At 34.1% G+C, this 20,253-nt stretch overlaps 1 protein-coding gene across 8 annotated transcripts in view; it reads right to left on the bottom strand.

Annotated features, from left to right (window-relative positions):
- FOXP2 (forkhead box P2) overlaps positions 1–20,253 on the bottom strand; it is a 145,926-nt gene that overhangs the window by 24,760 nt on the left and 100,913 nt on the right. For 7 of the 8 annotated variants that reach the window (XM_072401540.1, XM_072401536.1, XM_072401534.1 and 4 more), the window contains 7 exons: positions 19,102–19,185; positions 12,934–13,135; positions 12,591–12,667; positions 12,356–12,457; positions 9,738–9,859; positions 7,038–7,107; positions 5,447–5,610 (listed from right to left, as the gene is read on the bottom strand). In XM_072401540.1, the coding sequence (XP_072257641.1) occupies positions 5,447–5,610; positions 7,038–7,107; positions 9,738–9,859; positions 12,356–12,457; positions 12,591–12,667; positions 12,934–13,135; positions 19,102–19,185 (821 nt within the window). Of the gene's footprint in view, positions 1–5,446; positions 5,611–7,037; positions 7,108–9,737; positions 9,860–12,355; positions 12,458–12,590; positions 12,668–12,933; positions 13,136–19,068; positions 19,186–20,253 lie in introns of those variants that run through there. The other variant, XM_072401542.1, reaches the window with a different exon arrangement.

The raw sequence follows: 20,253 nt of genomic DNA, 5'->3' as shown, positions 1-20,253 counted from the left end.
ACACAGACATGCAAAATGCACACATAATAGCTGTAAGCAATGAATGTTAGTGACTTTTAACTATAAAGAGCTGGGCAGAGACAATTACCAAATACAAATCTTACATCATCTCATTATTATGATGAAGTCCTAAAACAATATCTCCAAGGTCCAGACTGTACAATTTAGTAAACAGGAAAGTACCAAATTTGACATCACTGATTAAGGCCAGGCATTTCTAACGCTTCATACACATTTCTGAAATCCACAATACATCAATTTTTAATAATTCCACTCTCTCAGCTCCATTAAAAAGATGGTAGGGGAAAGATTTTAGAGTAATTAATGATATAGTTAGCTGCTAAATATTAATAGGAATCGTAGTTCTGCATAAAATATAACATATAAACCTTGCCAATACAGACACACCAGTAATTAAAGTTGAATATGTAATTACGCTGATTTATAAGACAGGGAAAAAGTTACACTTTTCCAGGCTCTGTGTAAACCATTGGTAATAGTTAAAGTTGTATTTTATGGTTTTAATAAAAGGGCAATGCACTTAATTTAGTGCAAGTTCAGAGCTGGTTTGAATATCATAATCAGTCATATAATGACTATGTACATTCCAGGGTTCTTTTATGAATATTGGCTCAATAAGGAGGATTTTCTGCTATCACATCCCTCATAGTTATAGCAGTAGGGCGTTTATAAATATAATGTGTCCTTTAAGGATTAAATGTAGACATCCCACAAATGGGTTTTTAGCAAAATGGAGATGTATTTACATAATATGTAATTCACCATAAATAGAATTTTCATGATCAACTACTCAGCAAATCAAGCTGCATTTTCAAGCAAAATATTATATGTATCAGTTTCAAGAACATCTGCATAGTGGAATGTCTGTGAGTGCTCTGTATTTTACTATATGTTTAATGTGTAATTATCAACATTTATATATCTATATTATATATCTACATTACTATGGATGTGAAAATTGCAACTAATACATTTAGTTAATGTGGATTTATTAAACATACTTAAAGACAAATTATGAACATTAAATCAAACAAGGAACAGAAGCCTCAAAGAGATCAAAAAAAGCTACATTAATCTTTGAATATAACAGATGGCCATAATAGAGCATCCCTGTTTTTTTGTTTTACTCAATGGAAAGGTCAAATTGCAACTCTGTATCAGTTTATTGGCTATGTGCAACAGAAAAAAAATATTATTGCCTTGTTTAAAGGCTGTATGACAAAAACACATTTTACAAATACAGTATTTGTAATATTATCTTTGCTTTTTAAAGAAATGTATTACCTCCCACTTAAAGTATGCCCTTGTGGAGCAAGACTATATTGCATTGTTTCCTAATATTTTTATGAAAAGATGAATAGATAATAGTGGTTTAAATTACCATTGTATTGTTTAACAATTACACATATCCAGCAATCCATTAAACTATAAAACACACAGAAAATGTATACTGAATTAGCTGCACATGTTTATCCTTACTATGAAACCACCTTTAAAAATAAATCCTTAAAAAATCCTTGGTGCCAATAACTGTGTTGAATGCAGCTACTACTAATTGTGTTAACTTTGCACAGGGAAGGAGTTATGACTTTCATGTTCTGTACAAACCTTAGTATAGCACTGTGCATGATCTGCTCTACAGGTCCAACATCCTAACTTTATATAAAGTAACGGCCCATATCTCTTGAATCCTCTAAAGGAGGACATTCAAGATTTAATGAACCTTATATGCTTTGTATCTCCTATACAATATAAAAGATGTGTAAAGAAAATACATTTGTGTTTTATGGTCAGAATATTTGTACTGAGTTTAAAAAAAATGCCTTTTTTAATTGCTTACATGGAAATTTTATGTTTATTGTGTTTTTTTTTAAAACAATATGTATTACCTACAATTCCTTCCTACAATTTATCAAGTTGTATAGAAAGATAATTTCAAAACAATCTATTTCCAGGTGTTTGTCCCCTTTGCTATCTACTGAAAATATACCTTACAATATTTATTAGTTGCAAAGTGTGCTTTTGCCCTGTGAAAAAAAGTCCCCAACATTTGCAATTTTGAATGGCAAAGCATTGATTTTTCAATAAATTATTATTTTTTTTTTTTGTAAAAAAAATAAATCCTCTATATTAAACTGATGAACAGTCCTTGTGAGATTTGCATAAGCATTGTTCAATACTGAAATATTGAGGTTATCATACTTCCTTATATTCAGTTGTTTTTCTGATATGTGCAGCAGAGTGGGGGTAATCAGGCACTCCATTCATAACTTAATACCGCTTAATGCACGTGGCACACACATTCTGAATTTTGGTGGTTTGTAAAATGATGGATGTCAGACCTTTTGGGCTAAGGGACCGGACCCTTCCCTAGTCCAGTAAAAGTGGGTAAAAATTTTATTTAAAAAGGAAAAATCTGAATTGAAACAAAAAGAATGGTTAAGAAATCTACTGTTTTTGTTACACTATTCTTAAACTTCCAGGTGAAAAATATCATGACTAAAAGCAAACCTGTGCTTTATATATTCACAGAAAAGAAACTAATTTGCTATACTGCCCTCCCTTCCCAGGAGCATAACCCTTGATTTACTATCACATTCCCAGTGAAGAAAATACTTTCCAGTATGGAGAAACATGTGAATTATTCTCCTTCCTCTCATGTGACAGCACTTGTGCTTGGTGATTGGCCCAGTGATGCACTATAGGGAAATAGTCAATGCCCTATATAAGCAATTAGCGTGTCTAGTGTAGTTTAGCTGTGGCACTCTCTTTGTTGTTTTTTAACTTGGGCTATTGGTGTGCTGCAAAAAGGGCTTATATTCCACACCTACTCTGGCTTTTACCAGATGTTCTCCTGTTAGGTCTCTAATTTCTGCACCCCCTTCCCTGGTCCTGATGTCAGTCATGCTTCTGGCAATGGCTGGGGAAGTCTCCTGAGATCTGCAAAGACTGTTTGCTTCCAGGAGTATAAGTAGTATAAGTATAAAACACTCTCACCTTTATAGGTTTAAATCTGGGCCAGGACACTTTCTGCAAGGAGTTCGTATGTTTGTGTGGGTTTCCTCTGGGCACAATGGTTTCCTTGCACATCCCAAAAACATGCATTTAGGTTAATTGGCCTTCAAAATTGTCCCTAGACTGTAGTATTGATATATGACTGGGGTACGGACATTGGATTGTGAGCCCCTTTGAGGGACAGTTAGTGACATGACTATGGACTTTGTAAAGCACTGCTCTAATCACAAATCTAAGCACTAATATGTTGGCGCTATATAGGGTAAATAAAAAAAGTGATGTCAAGGCAAGGGGGATGCAAAGTCAACAGGTTAGATACATTGATTCCAGAATATGTACAAGGAGATGAGGAGTGTCACCAGTCATCTACCGTGAGCAGATTTACATAACAATCTAACACTCATGCATGGGATGGTGACTGGATCTTTATGGTAAAACAATGAAATATTAAGCCACAGCCTTAAATTAATTTAAAGGTGTATATTTAAATGATGGTTTTATCGTTTCACCATAAAAATTTTATTCTACCTCTTACCAAACAACAGAAAGTGGAGGAAAACACATACACTACACTAAATATTATCACAGATAAAATGTAGCATCAATGTGGATTTTTGGTTCACAACTGCTCTAGGTTAGGCTGGTCATAAAGAGGTGGTGGCTGCATAACTCCAGTTTCCCCACTGTATCAGGAGCCAGTGTAAGATTTTTCCATTCCACTTTGTAGTATGCATACCTGATTTTCATTAAAAAGTATATATCTATCTATCTGTCTTTGTCTGTCTGTCTATCTATCTATCTATCTATCTATCTATCTATCTATCTATCTATCTATCTATCTATCTATCTATCCATATATAAAACTGATGAGCAGGTACATCAGAAAATTTTCTAATGCACTCCCGAAGCTAGACAGTGACAGTAATCATATAACTGTTAATGATCACTGCAAATAAAAGAGCAGATATAAAATTTGATCATGTAAATGAGAACAGAAGTGTAAAATGATGTTATGTTTCTGATTAGCACATTAACACAATACGACATATGTAACTAGACAGAAATGCAACAGTTGTTATTTTTGATATGCTTCCAAATCCTGTAAATGTATGAGACACAATCTATTAAGCTAAATGCACAGCATATTCACAACTGTGCATGCAAGTATTGGCATCCTGTCAAGAAATGTACAGTGCCAAAAATGAAAAGTCACTAAAAAGCACTGGAGGAGAGGAAAATGGCTGGTTTGATATTATCTGAATAACAGCAAATTTATCCAGATCTGTTGATGTTGCATGTTAAGGTAATCTGTAACCCATACATTAATTTCTAATGTGTTAAAACCAATAAAATTGTGCAACAGGTAGTAGTTATGAGTAACAATTGTACCTGATCTTTTCAGAAAAAAAGGTCTAATTGTTTCTTTTGGAATTCTTTTTCCAGCAATTAGCTGGAATCAGCTCATCAAAAATAAAATAAATTAAATTGCTGAAAAATAAATAACCAATCAAGCCTAAGACTTGTTTTTGCCTGACAATGTGAGAACATATTGTTACAACTTGGTAACATTCCATCAGAAAAAAAAACATAAAGGTGGCCAACCTGCCTGTTACATGCGCAGCGTCATTTATTAAGGTAGTGCAAAGTGTAACCGTTATTTTTATAATGCTCTAATCAGCTTTAATTTGACTTAAATCTCACGAGAAATCAGATGAAAGCTCAATGGTTGGAATAGTTACTGTACTTTACAGTATTTTTTTTAGATCCATATATTCCACCAAATATTTGTGAGAGCAATATGAGTTTTTCATTTTTCATTTATGTTTTCAACAGAAGAAAGGTGAACAGTTGTCATGGTTACTGTACTTTACGGTAACTATTTAAAAAAAAACATAAATTCTACCAAAAGTTCATTCATGTGGGAACACCACAAAGATTTTTTTTATTATTATTTTTAGGGTATATAAAATTTTTAGTGCAAAGGATAACTGATGATAAGAGCAACTGTTTTAAAATCGACATAATACCATTTTTTTCCTGATCAAGTTATGAAGGATGACAGGCAATAAGTAAAACAAAGTTAAACAGTGACAAAATATGGCAAACTCAGACTGAGCATATGACTGAAAATAATGCATAAGCAGACTTTTCCTAGCTTTTTCCTAACATTCATATTTGGTACTTCGCAGTGTATGGTGGCCTCAGTGATCAAAAATGATGAGGGTGGGAGCATGGCTAAGCTTGGATTTTATAGAAAGTGCTGATGTGTATATAAATCTAGCTGCTAATATCTCTGTGTATACCTATAATTTTTATTAGCTGTTTTCACAGAAAGTAAACTTTGCCAATGCATTTTTTCTTCTTATGCTTAGTCTGAACTGCCCAGATTTGAAACACTTTGAGCACTTACATGTGTGGTTGTGGGGAGCAGCCTGGACTGCTGTTCCCATTGCTGTCGATGTGATCCAGTGAACCGTTGAGGTCTTCGTGCACAGCCTGTAGTAAGCCAGTAGATGCGTTGTTTATCAAACCTGGGTTACTCAGTAAAGGTAAACTGCTTTCTGCCAGAGCAGCCTGGTAAAAGGAAGAATGATCATTATTTTCACAGATCTTTTTCTTAACCAGGATCATCAACATTTGATCTTTATGTGCCACAATTATTTACCTGAGAGAGAACAATACATTAAGTAAACATCTGCGGAACTAATCATTAGCCAGCACAATTTTGATTCAATCTGTTTTTTTAACTTACTGTCAAGTTAATGCATTAAGGTTCAGTAATGCTTAGGTCAGATTAGATTCAGCATAGTACACCGATCCTCATATTAGAAGTGTATTAGTTAAAACCATTCAGACTTCTTAACAGTTTTGTCAGTTACACTAAGGAAACATGAGTATTCCAAAACTTGCCACAGGGTGTCCTTCTTGCCACTTCACATCAAAAGTAATAGGAATTAGACAGAAAAATTTACTATATAACTGTGGCTGATAAAACTAGTGAAACAAAGTATGATAGATAGATAAATAGATAGATAGATAGATAGATAGATAGATAGATAGATAGATAGATAGATAGATAATCACAATCATTCAAAACATTGTCAATCACTGTAGTTGAGTGTTCAGTGCAAAATCAAGTTAAAAAGCAATTCTTTTATGTTTGACTGCTAATGTTTATCTAATTCTTAAACTAACCCAAACATTTATTTTTCCCCTCAATAAAACCTAAAACATATCATAAAACCTAAAACTGACCCCTAACACTTCATATCTCCAACCCCTAATACTTAGTTCCTAAAGCGGACCTAGCATCAGAAATATATTTCATGTTAAGTGCATACATATTAAAGTGTTTAGAGATCACAGTTTTCCCCCCAACAACACCATCCTCTATTTTTCTTCAAATTATTCAGGAGGACGTCACGATTTTTGGTTTGGAGCATTTAAGAACTGCTTTTAAATTATGAGAGGTACACTATTTTTGAAAAATGACACTCCAGGTACTTTTTTGTAAAGTTACAGCTTGCTCCATTTCCTACCAAAATAATCCTAAAATGTAACCCTCAAATTGATCTAACACTTAACCCTTAACCTCTGTTTAACCCAACATTAAATTAATCCCTGGCATGAAATTAATCAGAGCAAATCAGTCATGGCTAACAACAATGCTGCCATTGATGACCTTGCCTTCAAAGGCTAGTTGTCATATGGTCATACTAACCCTCTTGTGTCATTACTTTGGGTTACTGACCAGAACCAAGTAACAAGATTGGGAGCAGTACATTTACCCTGCCTAGTTTGATCTGCATACTCGTTAGCCTCCTGAAACACTTCTTTTATGGTAACCTTACGCCCAATCTTAACACTGAAAGTTAACCCTTAACAACAGACCTTAACACTAAACTCTTCATACCAATATTTGTTTTATTACACAACAGCTGTAGCACTAAAAAGCACAAAGTTCTGTACTTAAGGTATAATTAGGGTATAAAGAAGGTTACCTGTAAACTTGCATTGAGAGCTGCACCATAGCCAAGGCTGGTAGGTATGTTTTTGACTAATGTTGGACTACTGTAAAATATACAAGAACATCTTTTTAATATTCTGACAAAAAAGACATTAATTTACATGTAATTTTTAAAGTCTGTAAAGTATAAATAATCAAACATGAATACAACTAGTGAAGTACAACAAAAATGCAGTTTAATTAGCATACAATCACAAGAATGTGCATTCTGTGAAAATTAGAAAGAAGAATCTATATTTGTAAGATACTGTGGTTCATTTACTAAAGGAATGCAGGCTGTTCACCTAATAATGTGAATTATCACGCTGCAATGGATAATTCATCTAGCACTGCTGAATTTAGCCATCCAGTCACACATTTTCTTGCACGTGATTGGGTATTCTTTGCAAAGTGAATACTTAGGCAAACAGTCTAAACGCTGTTCATGAATCAATCCCAGTGTGTTTATTGTTTAATATAAGTAAAAAAAAATGTAAAGTTGTAGTTACTATAAAATAGCATCTCCAGGTACCTGCATGCCACATCTGATTCCATGCAGTGTCTCAGGACCCCAAAACCATAAGTACTATGTGATGAAATTGCTAACTAATCTTGCAAATTTCTAATTATGTCTGTGCCATCTATGTGCGTTAGAACTAGTATGAAGTGCTACTATATATTCATGCTAATAATAAAGTATACAAGATCAAAAGGGGCCAGAACCACAACCATGGGATCAAAAATGTTTTTTTTTTTAAATATTATTGCTATGCAAAATTATTACACGTTAAAATGTTTTTGTTTTACTTTTTTGGTATGAATCGAACTAAAGGAAACCTTTATTTTTCATTACACAGCTTAAAAAATATATATAATATTTTGTATTGTTTTTATAGACATTTTACTCGAATACCAAAACACCTGGTACCCCCACCACCATACGTGTAATTGCCTCATTGCTTTTCTGGTAGGTCTGATCAGTGAGGTTGCATATACACTGGATGCTTTATTTGCATATTTGGTGACAGACTCAGATCGAGTAACAAATCAGACTCAAGGAATCAATATTAAACTCCAGTGCTTAAAAAATACAAACCTTCTGCAAGAACTCCTCAAATTAACCTGCACTGCCTTAAAATGAATGTCCATATTGTTCTATGCTATAAACTATGCTATAAATGTATGCCTTTTTATTATTAGTAATACTGTATGAAACATATCTTTGGCATGTAATGATTATTGGCTGGGTGCAATTAAAATGTGAACTCTTGACTTTGGTTATTAGAGGTTAAGAGTTACCAATTACTGGAAAATCAACAAGAATTATCATGATGGATAAAATGATTTATATAAGACTAAATAGAGTACTCTTAAGTTTTACTTGTAAAATAATAGGACATGGCAAGCTGTAAGTCTGTATGTAAATCAGAGTATGACTTGTATATCTTTGCTTTGCTGCCCTGCAGTGTGTGGCTAATGCAGTTCCGTTTATTACTTCAGAGAAAATATTCACATACCCAATTAAACCATATTTACTGAAACAAAAAGCATTGTCATAGCAAAACATGCAAAATTACAATTTTTTTTTATTTGGTTTAGAGATGCTCAGCAATTACCTGTTCATATAGAATGGAGTTTCACACAAGTATTGTTTGTATTTTCCACACACGTTAGAGGTTAAATAATGTGGCCAGTTTAGTTTAGTGCTTACGGAAATGCGCAAGATCTTCTTAGAATTTTTTTGGATCTGGGTTCTCATTACAAACAATGCCATTAGTAGCCACAAAATGTTTTTTATATGCATATGCCTAAGGAGGTAATTAAATATCATCTGTTATTTACACATGGTACGCAAACAGCCATATTGCTGCAGCTATCAACCAGGAAGCTTTATGTTGAAACGTATCGCTTGACACCTGTTAGCCAGTTGCTGTGGTGGTTTTCCATCAGGTTGTAGTGGAAGCATGTAGCCAGTGGCAATCAATGCTTGAACATTTGATCTGTGAATTCACCATATAATAATGTATTATGAATGTGTATAAAATGTGTATGATCAATTACTCATTTTTTTAAACGTCATGTGTTTCCTAACTGAAGCAGCTTAACTATGAAAAAAAGAGATGGAGCAGATTTCTAGCAGTTTAAGAATAAAAATTTTTTTATGGACAACTGTTTTTTGATGTTGCTATTATTTTCACTTTAAGGAAATTGTGGCATATTTTATGACAAGTTTTAAGGTATATGATAATATGATCTATGTTAAGATTTAAAATCTGCACATAAACTTTATTTACTGTAATGTACAAGGTGGACAGAAAATACTTTTTGAATGCTCTTGCAGTCAAGTTTTATGCATTTAAAGGAACGTTTATCTGAATATGATACAAACTTAAAAAAATAATTATGTTGTAATTGTGTGTTTAATTACGGTAATCCTGAGCGTTACGTATGGATTTTTTGGGTTTAGAATAATACACACTATTGTAGATCTTAAAGTAAATCTGGCTTTTATTATATTTATCATCATTAACCTGTCAATTCATGTTCATTCCTCAGATCATTGTTAACCTTAATAAGCCCGGACTCTTTTGCATTTGACCCCTGTGGAGCAAAGATCATGCCTGACATCTGCTAAACACTGGTGGACAATGGCAACAGATATTTATCCTCATATATACACATAATGGAGACATACCCAGTTATTTTCTGTGACCTTCTTTTCTGATATTCTGCTTCATCTACTGTCCATACAGCCCCTTTAACATTCTCCACTCGAACAAAACATTTGTGCAGGCTGAGATTGTGACGTACAGCGTTCTAAATAAGACATATAAAAGAGAAGCACTTCCATAAAATAATCTACTTTGTTGGTACAGACGGAATGAATTAAAAATAGACATTTTATGTTTTACTATAACATGGACCAAAGTTGAAAAAAAAATAGACTTACTTGACCTACACTATATGAACCTTTCAAGCTATTTTAATAATAGCTATGTCAGAACCTTCCTTTCAGTGAGCTGGTCTAAATTGCAATATCTGTACAAATTACAGTATCTTTGAAAATGCCAGAACAATTAGGTCAGCTCAGCTCTGTCCCTGATCAAGCACTCGGGGACAGATGAAATGTCCAAAGGAACCAGTCCTGCTTGAGGTATTAACATGCTAAAAAGGCTACAGTGACACGTGTTAATTTTGCACAAAGATTTATGCAAATAAGCTCAAAGGCATTCTTTTCATCCCACAATAATGAAATGACAGAGTTTGTTTATTCAGTATTATTAGATGCCATTTTCTAGTTACAGTTTAATGTTTTCTGACTACAGGCTCATCTGAGTGATGGGTAAGCATTATAGACACATAGCTAAAAATATACATCACACAGTCTTCGTCCTTTTTCATTATTCTGTAGTGATAACACTAATAATAAAATATTTTATATTCGTCTCTCATTCTGCACAGAATTTTTAAGGATGCATTATCATATGCTATGACATTTACAGTATGTTTTCAGATGAGCAGGCACCAAAAATACTCTAAATAAATAAAGTTAGCTTATGATCCTTCTAGTTAAATACTAGTACACCAAAACATAGATTTGTTTTCTCAGATGTAAGCATCTATAAGTGCAGTAAAATTAACCTATAATGCTTATCTGTTTAGTAAGTAAGAAAAAGAATAATTCTAAATAAAATTACTGTTATAAAGGGGTTAAATGCAGCTGAAACATTTATGGAGGGGATCATTAATCTGACATATTTTTATTCGGATTCTTCTGCCGTATACTATCAAGTCAATTCGGTAATGACCTAATTCTTATTTCTTGAATATGAAACAAAGTAATTTTGATAAAGATTTCTTTTTATTTGCACAAAGACAAGCTTCTGGCTTGCTTTAAGAGGAGAATTCTTAAAAAAAAAAAAAAAAAAAAAAAAAGCATAAGCAGATCTAGCATCTGACCTGAAATCCAAGGATTTGATTGATCTTAATGCCCATGGCTCGGAATATGATAATTTTAATATTAATGAGCAAATGAGCAGTTTTATTATGCATGCGATATAGTTAGAACTAATAAGCTGTTCAGAATGAGTTTTGCTGGATCCCCGAGCTGTGGAGATGAGACCAAGCTAAGATATTAAATCACCTTTCATTTCTTTTTAAATTTCTTTCAGTAAATCAAATGACAGAAAATTCAGTACAATCTCTAATGAGTAACAATAGAAAATGCAAATCTTTAACATAAATATTACCTATTGGAAAAAATCATTATGTAGATTCTGGCCAGGTTCCTGTCGTTTTTTCCCCCCACTAAACAAAACATGTGCCCATTGGCAGTGCGTAAATAAAACAATTGCATCACTTCACTATGCCACACAGCAGCTAATAACTTCTAAACATTTTGTAAATGAAAAGCATTATAAACCTTTCACACCCATATATCTGTAATCGCCTGCCAGATTCATTTGCATTTTAAATCCAAATTAATTCACTTTAGCATATCTCACAGTTGAAAATTCTTAGTATGCTGATGAGTGCTTTGCCGCCTCTGTTCTGCTCAGCTACAAACATTCTCCCCTTTTGTATGAAATGGCTTGTGGCTAATTGATGTTTCTGACTGCTTTTTGAAATGAAAATAAAACAGTTCACTTAGACTGTGCTGAGTACCCTTATCTTGCCAGACATTGCTCTCTAGCAGAAATAGATGCATATGACGAACATTTTTTAGCACCCTGCAGGAACCAGACAATAAGGTTGTTTGGACAGGGATATAGATGAACTCTTTTGTCTAAGTAAATAAACTGCATTTATGTCCTGACAGGATAATATTCACTTTACTTTCTTTTTAGTTCCAGCTGAGTAGCCCCAGCCCTCACTACAGTGGCAGATCCAGTCTGTATGATGAGCTATGATGTGTACAAAAGGCATAGACCAAGACAAAACCTACAGCCTCCATTTGTTGCACAAGGCAAACAGACATTTTTCAAACTAATTAGCCAATAATATGCAAGAGAAAAAGTAATATAGTGCGACTAACAAAGGTGTTGATGATTGAGTGCTCACACTGTAATTAGTGTGTCAGGCCCTCATTTCTCTGCCAAGCCTCTGCTATTAATTGCACCAAATTAGAAAACGATATCAGAGGCAAAATTATTCTTTCACTTGTCATTTTGAGAGAGAGAATTCATTCCATTCAAGAGGCAGGTTAAAAAGAGGGGACGCAGATACTAATCTGCTTATGTCATGGAAATAAATGGTCCTTGTGCTATCAGCAAGCCCTATGCAAGCCATCCAAAGCTGCTCGAAAGTAGTTACCTTCCAAGTTGCTGCATTACGCCTGAAGTAAGCAAACGTCCGTGTAAACCAGCTGTAAATTTCATTAAGTGTTAACTGCCTGTCATTTGATTCCATGATAGCCTGAAATGAGACAAAGATGCGTAGTGACATTAAAAAGACTTTCTAACTAGACCAGATGTCATTTGTATCACTGTGTCATCTTGAGCTAATAACGTATGTTCAGCTAATGAAAGATCAGTCTCCTTGTACTTACCTGCCTTATAAGAGTTGCATATGTGAATGGAGGTCGGACATCTGCATTTTTATAAAACTCATAGTTGGGGGCAATTTCTATAAAACATATAAATAAGTTTAGTGTACAAACTCTAAATACACATGGCAAAACCATTGTCAGTTGATAGCAAAAAAAATTGCACAATCATAAAACCATAAATGAATCACATGTTTTATTCATATACATGTTTCTATATATTAAAAACTGACATTTTTTCAAATAAATTCTAATTTATATATTATCTAAAAAAGCAGTAATGAAAAACTATCCCTGATACTTGCTTATTTAATTAAAGTTTAAACATACCAAATGATGAGTTTACCTGAGGACATGGGTATATTATATTTGTCAGAGTGTCTTCTTCGAATAGCTCCAACATTTGGTACACTGGCCGGTGTGATTACAGACGGTCCCTGGGTAATTGGAGTGACAGGTGCGGTTGGTGTGGTTGGGGTTTGAGGTAAGCTCTGAGGGGATGTGTCCAACATGTTTTTAGACATGGTGACAGTGGACACCAAGTTTAGCTGTAAGAAAACAAATATATATTTCAGTAAAAAAAAAACTGCACACCGAAAACAGTGTTTAAAGTAGAGAATTGTTTTTAATATTTATTTTATTAACCAGCTGATAATCTTTTTCTCTCCTCTTCTCAGTTATGTAATATTCTTCAAAACAGCAATTGAACCCAAAAGGTAAAACAAGCTAGTGTTCACCAGTCCTAAGAAATGTAGTGCATACTGCTCAGTTAATTTGTTACCTCCAAAATAGTGAAAAAAAAAGGATAAAGAAAAAAAAAAGACCTTAAATAAAAGTTGATATTCTGACCAGGCTTAGTGTTTATTCTTAGTCCTAAATCTCAGATGAGAAGCTCCAACCAGCTGGAAAATCTTACACTGACCTTTAGTCTCCTTGCTAATTTGGTGGAATGGTAATGACATTACTACATATTCAAACAAAATTGTCTTAATTGCAAATTAGCCAGAGGAGGCTGAAATTTTTCAAATTAAATCTGATTGAAGATGGGGAGAGGGAAATGGTATTTCCTCACTAACAATCATTTGTGGCATGTGTTAACAAATATAATGAAATGTCAAGTTTGCCAATTCCACTGGAAAGATCATTTTCAATTTGTGATTACAGTGTCACTTATTGCTGATATACTCTGGAAAGTGGGTGTCAAGTTAGAGAAAAGGAAAATAGGTGCGAATATATGCAATCTGTTCTAAAATGTATCATCTATTAATCCCCTCAGTGAACCACTGTTCCTCATTATAAAAAAAAAACTCATCACCTCTACCACACCTCTTTGGCCATAAATAGCATCCAATTAGCAAAATTTAAAAGGAGTGCAACACTTGCAATGATTACAACTATAATCTGAATGGTATTCATCAGGGATAATATGCGGGTAATTTGATTCATAGCCCTACTTAACCCCTTCATGCTCCTCCAGAAAGGCAAGTGTTAAAATGCCTAGACTGATGCTTGTACTCATAATTATTTGTCTGCACACTGCATTAGCCTTTCGCCTAACCAAAAAAAAAATCAGCTGCTAGTGTATAGAATTTGGCAACACCTGCCCCTTTTAAATCCCAAACATTCTTTCTGAGACAAACAATATTTTAATAAGGAGAAATGGTGTGTACAGCATTGATTGATCTTTCTTCTTGGATTTGTTTTACACATTTAGTCAGTGGTGAGATTTGTTAGGGAAACAAAAATTAACATATGCCAGCTAATTGTTCCTCTTTCTTGGGAAGCAGCCAGAAGAAGCACATTAGCAGTCTAATAATAACGACTGGCACCCTGAAGGCATCCCCAAGTGCATCTGTTCCCAATAAACCACAAACTGTTATTCAGCTCCCACTCAAAGCCAGCAGAGTGAAATGGGAATTCTTTGTTACGTACATAAAAAGGCTGAGATGATATGACTAAATGCTGTACTTCATGCATTTAGAACACCAATTGTATGTACTTGTTAATATCATGAACACTACAACATCCTTCAAACCATCTAAAACTACCGGTAAAATTATGCTTGGATTCACATGTACACAGAAAAAATGCAGATTTAATTTCATGCCTACTAGTACCAGGAACAATGCAAAAGTTAGATACCATTGCATTTACCCATTTATTCATTATACACAGTCAAACAAACCAGTTGTCGAAAGGTTAACATTTTGGCTCTCTGTATTTAAATACTGAAGCCTGGTGCTAACATTTGGAAATATTAAAGACATTAATTCTGTTGTAAATCAAGGTGAGGATTTTAAATATTTAAATTACAGATTCTTTTACATTTGGTTCTGATCATTATCTTTTATTAGGCAGCGTATGTGTGTACATAAATACTGTTCCTAATGTTGTGTTTTATGGTTAGATCTATTGATTTTCTTCCTTATTTTGTATTAGCTATCTGCAGTCAACCAGTTTCAAATGTAAAGCTACTACTGCAGGTATATTTGTTGCTATGTTGTGAATAGCTTATGCTGTACACTGGCAGGAATATCAGTGTATTATTATATTCCGCACACATAATAGCCACTCTGCTAATTTAGACAATTTCTCCTGTACAATTCCAAAGCACTGTACTATAAAAGCATCCCTTATAAAATGTTAAATTGTAAAATAGGTATTTCATACAAATAATGAATTACAAAATTACTCTGAAGAAAAAAAAAAGGCAGCATAAAATTGGCAAAATAAATCCATTATTCTGAAAAATTGATACGGTCTTAATGCAAATGCTATGTTTGGAGAAATTAGAGTAATGAGCTAGCTGCACAATAAATATGAAAAAAAAGATGAACAATAAAGACAAAAGAATAAAAAAGATGCAATATTGTGTTAAAAGTAATTTTATTTTCACTCTTCCCTTTCCTAAAAGAAGGGCACAGGACCTATGTGGCTTAATGAGGATGGAATCCATACCAACAAACAACACCATTTTTATCTCCTGTAGGGATCCTGGGTTCTAAATGATGGACTATGGATTATGGATCATTTTTCAAATTCCTTTTACTACTCTTGCACTTTTTTGTTACCCCCACCCCCAGGATACCCCTTACTCCCCTTCCTCCTTTTTTCCCCTAAAACCTTACTGTCCTTTTTTTCTGCCTAATTTCAAGTGGATTAGAACCCTGGCTCAACCTATTAGATCCTTCAGATAGTCACTTGGTTTCTAACCTATTTGATTGAATTCGCTTGTTCTCATCACTGTGCCATTGTACCACATGACCTTTCTCTACTTGTGCTACTTAATGTATCTCTGTACCATTACTATCAATATTCCATGTCTCAGTAACGAAGAAAATAAGTAAAGAAAACTATATTGATCAGTTAAAGAAAGACAAAGCACCCTTACGTCCGTCTGTTTACTTTTCTCTACCATGAAATGCCTTGGCAGGATTATTTCTGCCACTTAGAAAATAGCTAATTGACTAATGTAGTCCCACAAATGTGTATGCCTGTATAAGTGTGGTAGAGACCTTCAACTCGTTAGCTTCTTCAGGGACAGTGAAAAGGATGTATCAATGAATACAGATAAGATACAACTTTTAAGAGAAATTAAATGAACCAGAATGAACATTGGACCAATAATTGTTGAGACTGGAACTAATAATTGATAAGCCTTATAGAAAGCATTTTTTACTGTGTGCAATACAGTGTATACTAGTAGCTGGTATCTGGAGACAGTATTTCTGTTTCCAAGTCTGCACTTCTCCAAGAACTGTCAAATCTTTTTCCTCCTGATTACCCACCTCTGCACTAATAGCCGAAAATAAAGTCTGCTGAGTGAGGAAACAACATCATTTACGAACGTTTTTAAAATATGTTCTGTGGGCTCCCTAAAGCTGCAGACTGAGTAAGCGCAAAGTGATATATTATTTACACTATTTTTATAAGCCTTGTATCAATTTATGTGGGAGTATCAGACAAGAATATGTACTCCCGCTATCAACTGTTCACATTACAATAAAAAAGATTAAAGTCAGAAATAGTCAAACATGTTTAAAATAAGCTGGAGGAATTTCATTTTTCTATATGTATGCAAATGAGTATGTTTACAATGTTCCACTTACTTATTTTAGCAGCTGGTCATAACAAGCATAACATGTTTGTAGGCATGCAATCATGAACTGATAAAGAAGAATGTATTATTAAGTAAGGAAAATCATGTAAAAACTAAGATGAACACTTAACCACCTTAGCTCATCTAAATATATTCAAGGTTGGGTGAAACTCATTATTCAGGACTTGCAGCCTTGATAACTTTGATTTTCATCCATCCATAGCATGGCCAAAAGGTACCGTTTAATGAAGTACCATTCAGAGAGTAAATGGGGTCATATAATAGTGCGGTTGCACCTTGTGTTCATGTACTGATAGCTGTTAAGGGTGCAGTGATGAACCAACATAGCTCATTTCTCCCTGGTAATAAATTCATCCTATTAATATTTATCAAATGTGTGGGCTGTCTCAACTGAGACAGTACACACAAGATCATAAATCTCTACTACCATATCAATTTTAGGCTTTTTTTTCTATTTTGTGCAGTGTGAAAAAACATTTTTTTTGCAAGACCCTTTTTTTTTTTTAAACTTTGTTGATTTAGCTCACTACTTGAGTTGCTGCTTTTCAGTGGAATCCTAAAACCATAGTCTTATTTTAAATTGTTCATCTTAGATTCTGTATTAATTGCTCACCATCAAACACAATTAGCAATTTTTTCATGTGTGGTTTATGTAATGTAATACTTCAATTACATTATTCATTCAGGTTCTGTTTTGGATTATAGGCTGAAAATTCTTTATTAGCGTTGTCGTAACCATGCTGCTGGAGTTAAAAAATTCACTGATTGAATAATTAATTGGAAGCGAACAAGCTGCAGATTCCTGATGGATTTATAAGACAGTTATTCCATCGTATGATTATCTACATTGTGCTATAGGAAGAAAAAAACTAATTTTATTCAAATTAAATTGCAGTGAAATAGCATCCTACTCTGCATGTTGTCATTGTGCTGGCTGTGATGGGTTAAGAGTACAAAAAGTATACTGAAAAGGAAACAACATCCATAGTGCCTTCTTCTAAACAGGACACTAAACACTTTTTTACTGATAATAATTAAGACATTGGTTATAATGTTAATGTTAGGCATGTTAACTTTTGAGGTGTGAATGTAAAAAATCTGAGGCTAAGGCTGGGTACATACGTGCAATAAGTGACAAAAGACTGCACAGTGCATGAACGAGTGCTGTACATACAGCACTGTTCTGCTCTTTGGAGAAGGAAGGGGGAGAATGACGGAGCGGCACCCCGCTGCGCTCTCTCCCTTTCACTTTCATTATGATTGTTTGTGCATCCCCCAGGACAGATGACAGAACAACGGATCACGGGCGCTGTACACACGCCAGATTCTCGTCCAATATCAGCCCTGAGGCGATTATCAGACGAGAATTATCTGACGTGTACAAAGCCTAAGAAAAAGTTCTAAAGGTTTGACTATTGTGCATAACAATCAATTGAATGTTTATTGAATAACAAGTATACAAGGAATCTGATTGTTGTAAGCAACACCCCACCTTTTTCATGAAGGTAATTAAGCTCCATTTTTCATGTACATACTAGTATCAGTTCTCAACTGGTCATAAAAAACTTTAACTATGACTCAAGCATTCATGATATGAACTACTGACTCTTCCTAAAAGCAAGCCTGTTGTAGACCAGTGACTAAGAAAGTATTAAAGCAAGATTGTCAACATAACAACCAGTCAACTAGCATTTGCAGAGGAAGTTCAAGACTAATAAATCTCTGTATCTCTACTGACTAATGTACCTACATTTATAAAAACAATATAATAATACATAGCTTTAAATATATTTACAAGGAAAAGTTTAAGAATACAAAATGTCTCCACGACAGTAACAGCTAGTCTAAAACTGGAAAAACATTTATGTTTAGCCATGCTGTATATATACATCCAGAAATAGTTCAACTCTGTGTGTTTTAGTTCTTTTTCATTGTTTTATACCTAATTTTAACTCCAGTCTTTAAAAATAAATACAAGTCCAATAATAATACAATTTTTTGGCATATTTTGAAAACATTTTCTAAAACCATTTAGAAGTGGTGTTTTCCAGTATGATAGTCTATACTGTTCAAAGCGCTGCTGATTTTCTCTGGGAATGAGTGAAACTATCGCACTTAGATCTCTTTCTGGCTCAGCTCTGAAGGTAATGATTTTTGCACTTATAGGTGTAGTTTGTTTAGTGTCACCCACAGTGTAGATTGGATAGATTGTGTTAAAGATAGCATTACTTCTAGAGAAACATACAATTTGACAAGATATTGCATTTTACATCCATTTTATTGCAATATTTTTTCATCACACTCATTGTTTTCAGACTGTCACAAAATTGTTCATTTTCTTAGCCCGTTACGTGTATAGACCTATTTACTGTTTATAAAGCAATATGCACTTACAGGTTTTGGAGATGGCTTGGGCTCTGAGGGTCGCATGTGCAAGTGGGTCATCATTGCTTGAAGTCGTTCACGCTCTTTAGAAAGCTGTTAAGAAGGAGTAAAATCAGAAGCATTTCAGAAATGACTGATATAGCTATTTTATCTTAGTGATACATCTTATCATCAAGCATGTCTCCATGTAATGAGTCCAGCACAGAAAATGCAGAGTTGCATACTGTATGAATGAAAATGCAATTTGCTACCAAGATAAAAGAGAACACATGTATAGTATGGCTTAAAGCAAAAAGGTAAAAGAAACAAATGAACACAGTACACTTATATTGCCTATTATTAATCTGGATTTATCAGTATACATTTTACAATCAACACAAACTAATCATTTATCAGCATCAGTGAACTGCATTCTGCTGATATTTGTCAAGCTGCTAAGAACTGCTTATCATTGTGTCACTATTATTGAATTTTTTTTTTTTTACAAAAGTGGCAAACTACCTTATCATTTTAAGGACTTTAGTGTCTTCATGTTGCCCTTAGGACAGATGGAGCCTGTGGACTGGTTCTAATGACTAATGAATAAAGGCCAAATTTCCCTCAAGTAAACTGTTGTCCTGTGCATTCATTTCATTTTATTTATCTATTATCGAGGTTGTCTTAGGCTGCGTATACATGTGCAATTTTCATATATGGAAACAATCTTTCATGATCATTTCCAGTGACAAGGAGAGCCAGATAAACAAACGAGCGCTGTACACATCTTTGTAAAAGGTGAGGGTGAAGAACGAGTCACACCCCGCTGTGCTTTCCTCCTTTGACTTGTATTGTGGTAGTTCCCAAAAGATCTATACAACGACGTTAGCCATTTGCTGTACATGTGTCAGATTCTCACCAGAGAATGGAGATTGATAACACTCAGTGAGTAGGCTGCAACCCTTGTGTGAATTTCCACTCAAAACTTTTTTTGAGTAAACTGTGCTTTAAAAACATGATGCCTGCAAGTAAATTTATTATTAACATCACATCCATGGCAGGGTAAGCTACAGCCTATGAGAAAGGAGATCTTTGTCCGATTTGGTGTTTTTGTAAAAAAGATTAAAACTCCAAGGTGAGTTAACAAGTCACCAGTACCCTAGCTAATAGATAAACTTTTTTTTT

Source organism: Pyxicephalus adspersus, chromosome 2, assembly GCF_032062135.1.
Source record: "Pyxicephalus adspersus chromosome 2, UCB_Pads_2.0, whole genome shotgun sequence".
NCBI classification, from domain to species: Eukaryota; Metazoa; Chordata; class Amphibia; order Anura; family Pyxicephalidae; genus Pyxicephalus; species Pyxicephalus adspersus.
The sequence above is the reverse complement of the archived record's forward strand: the minus strand, read 5'-3'. Positions and strand labels throughout refer to the sequence as shown.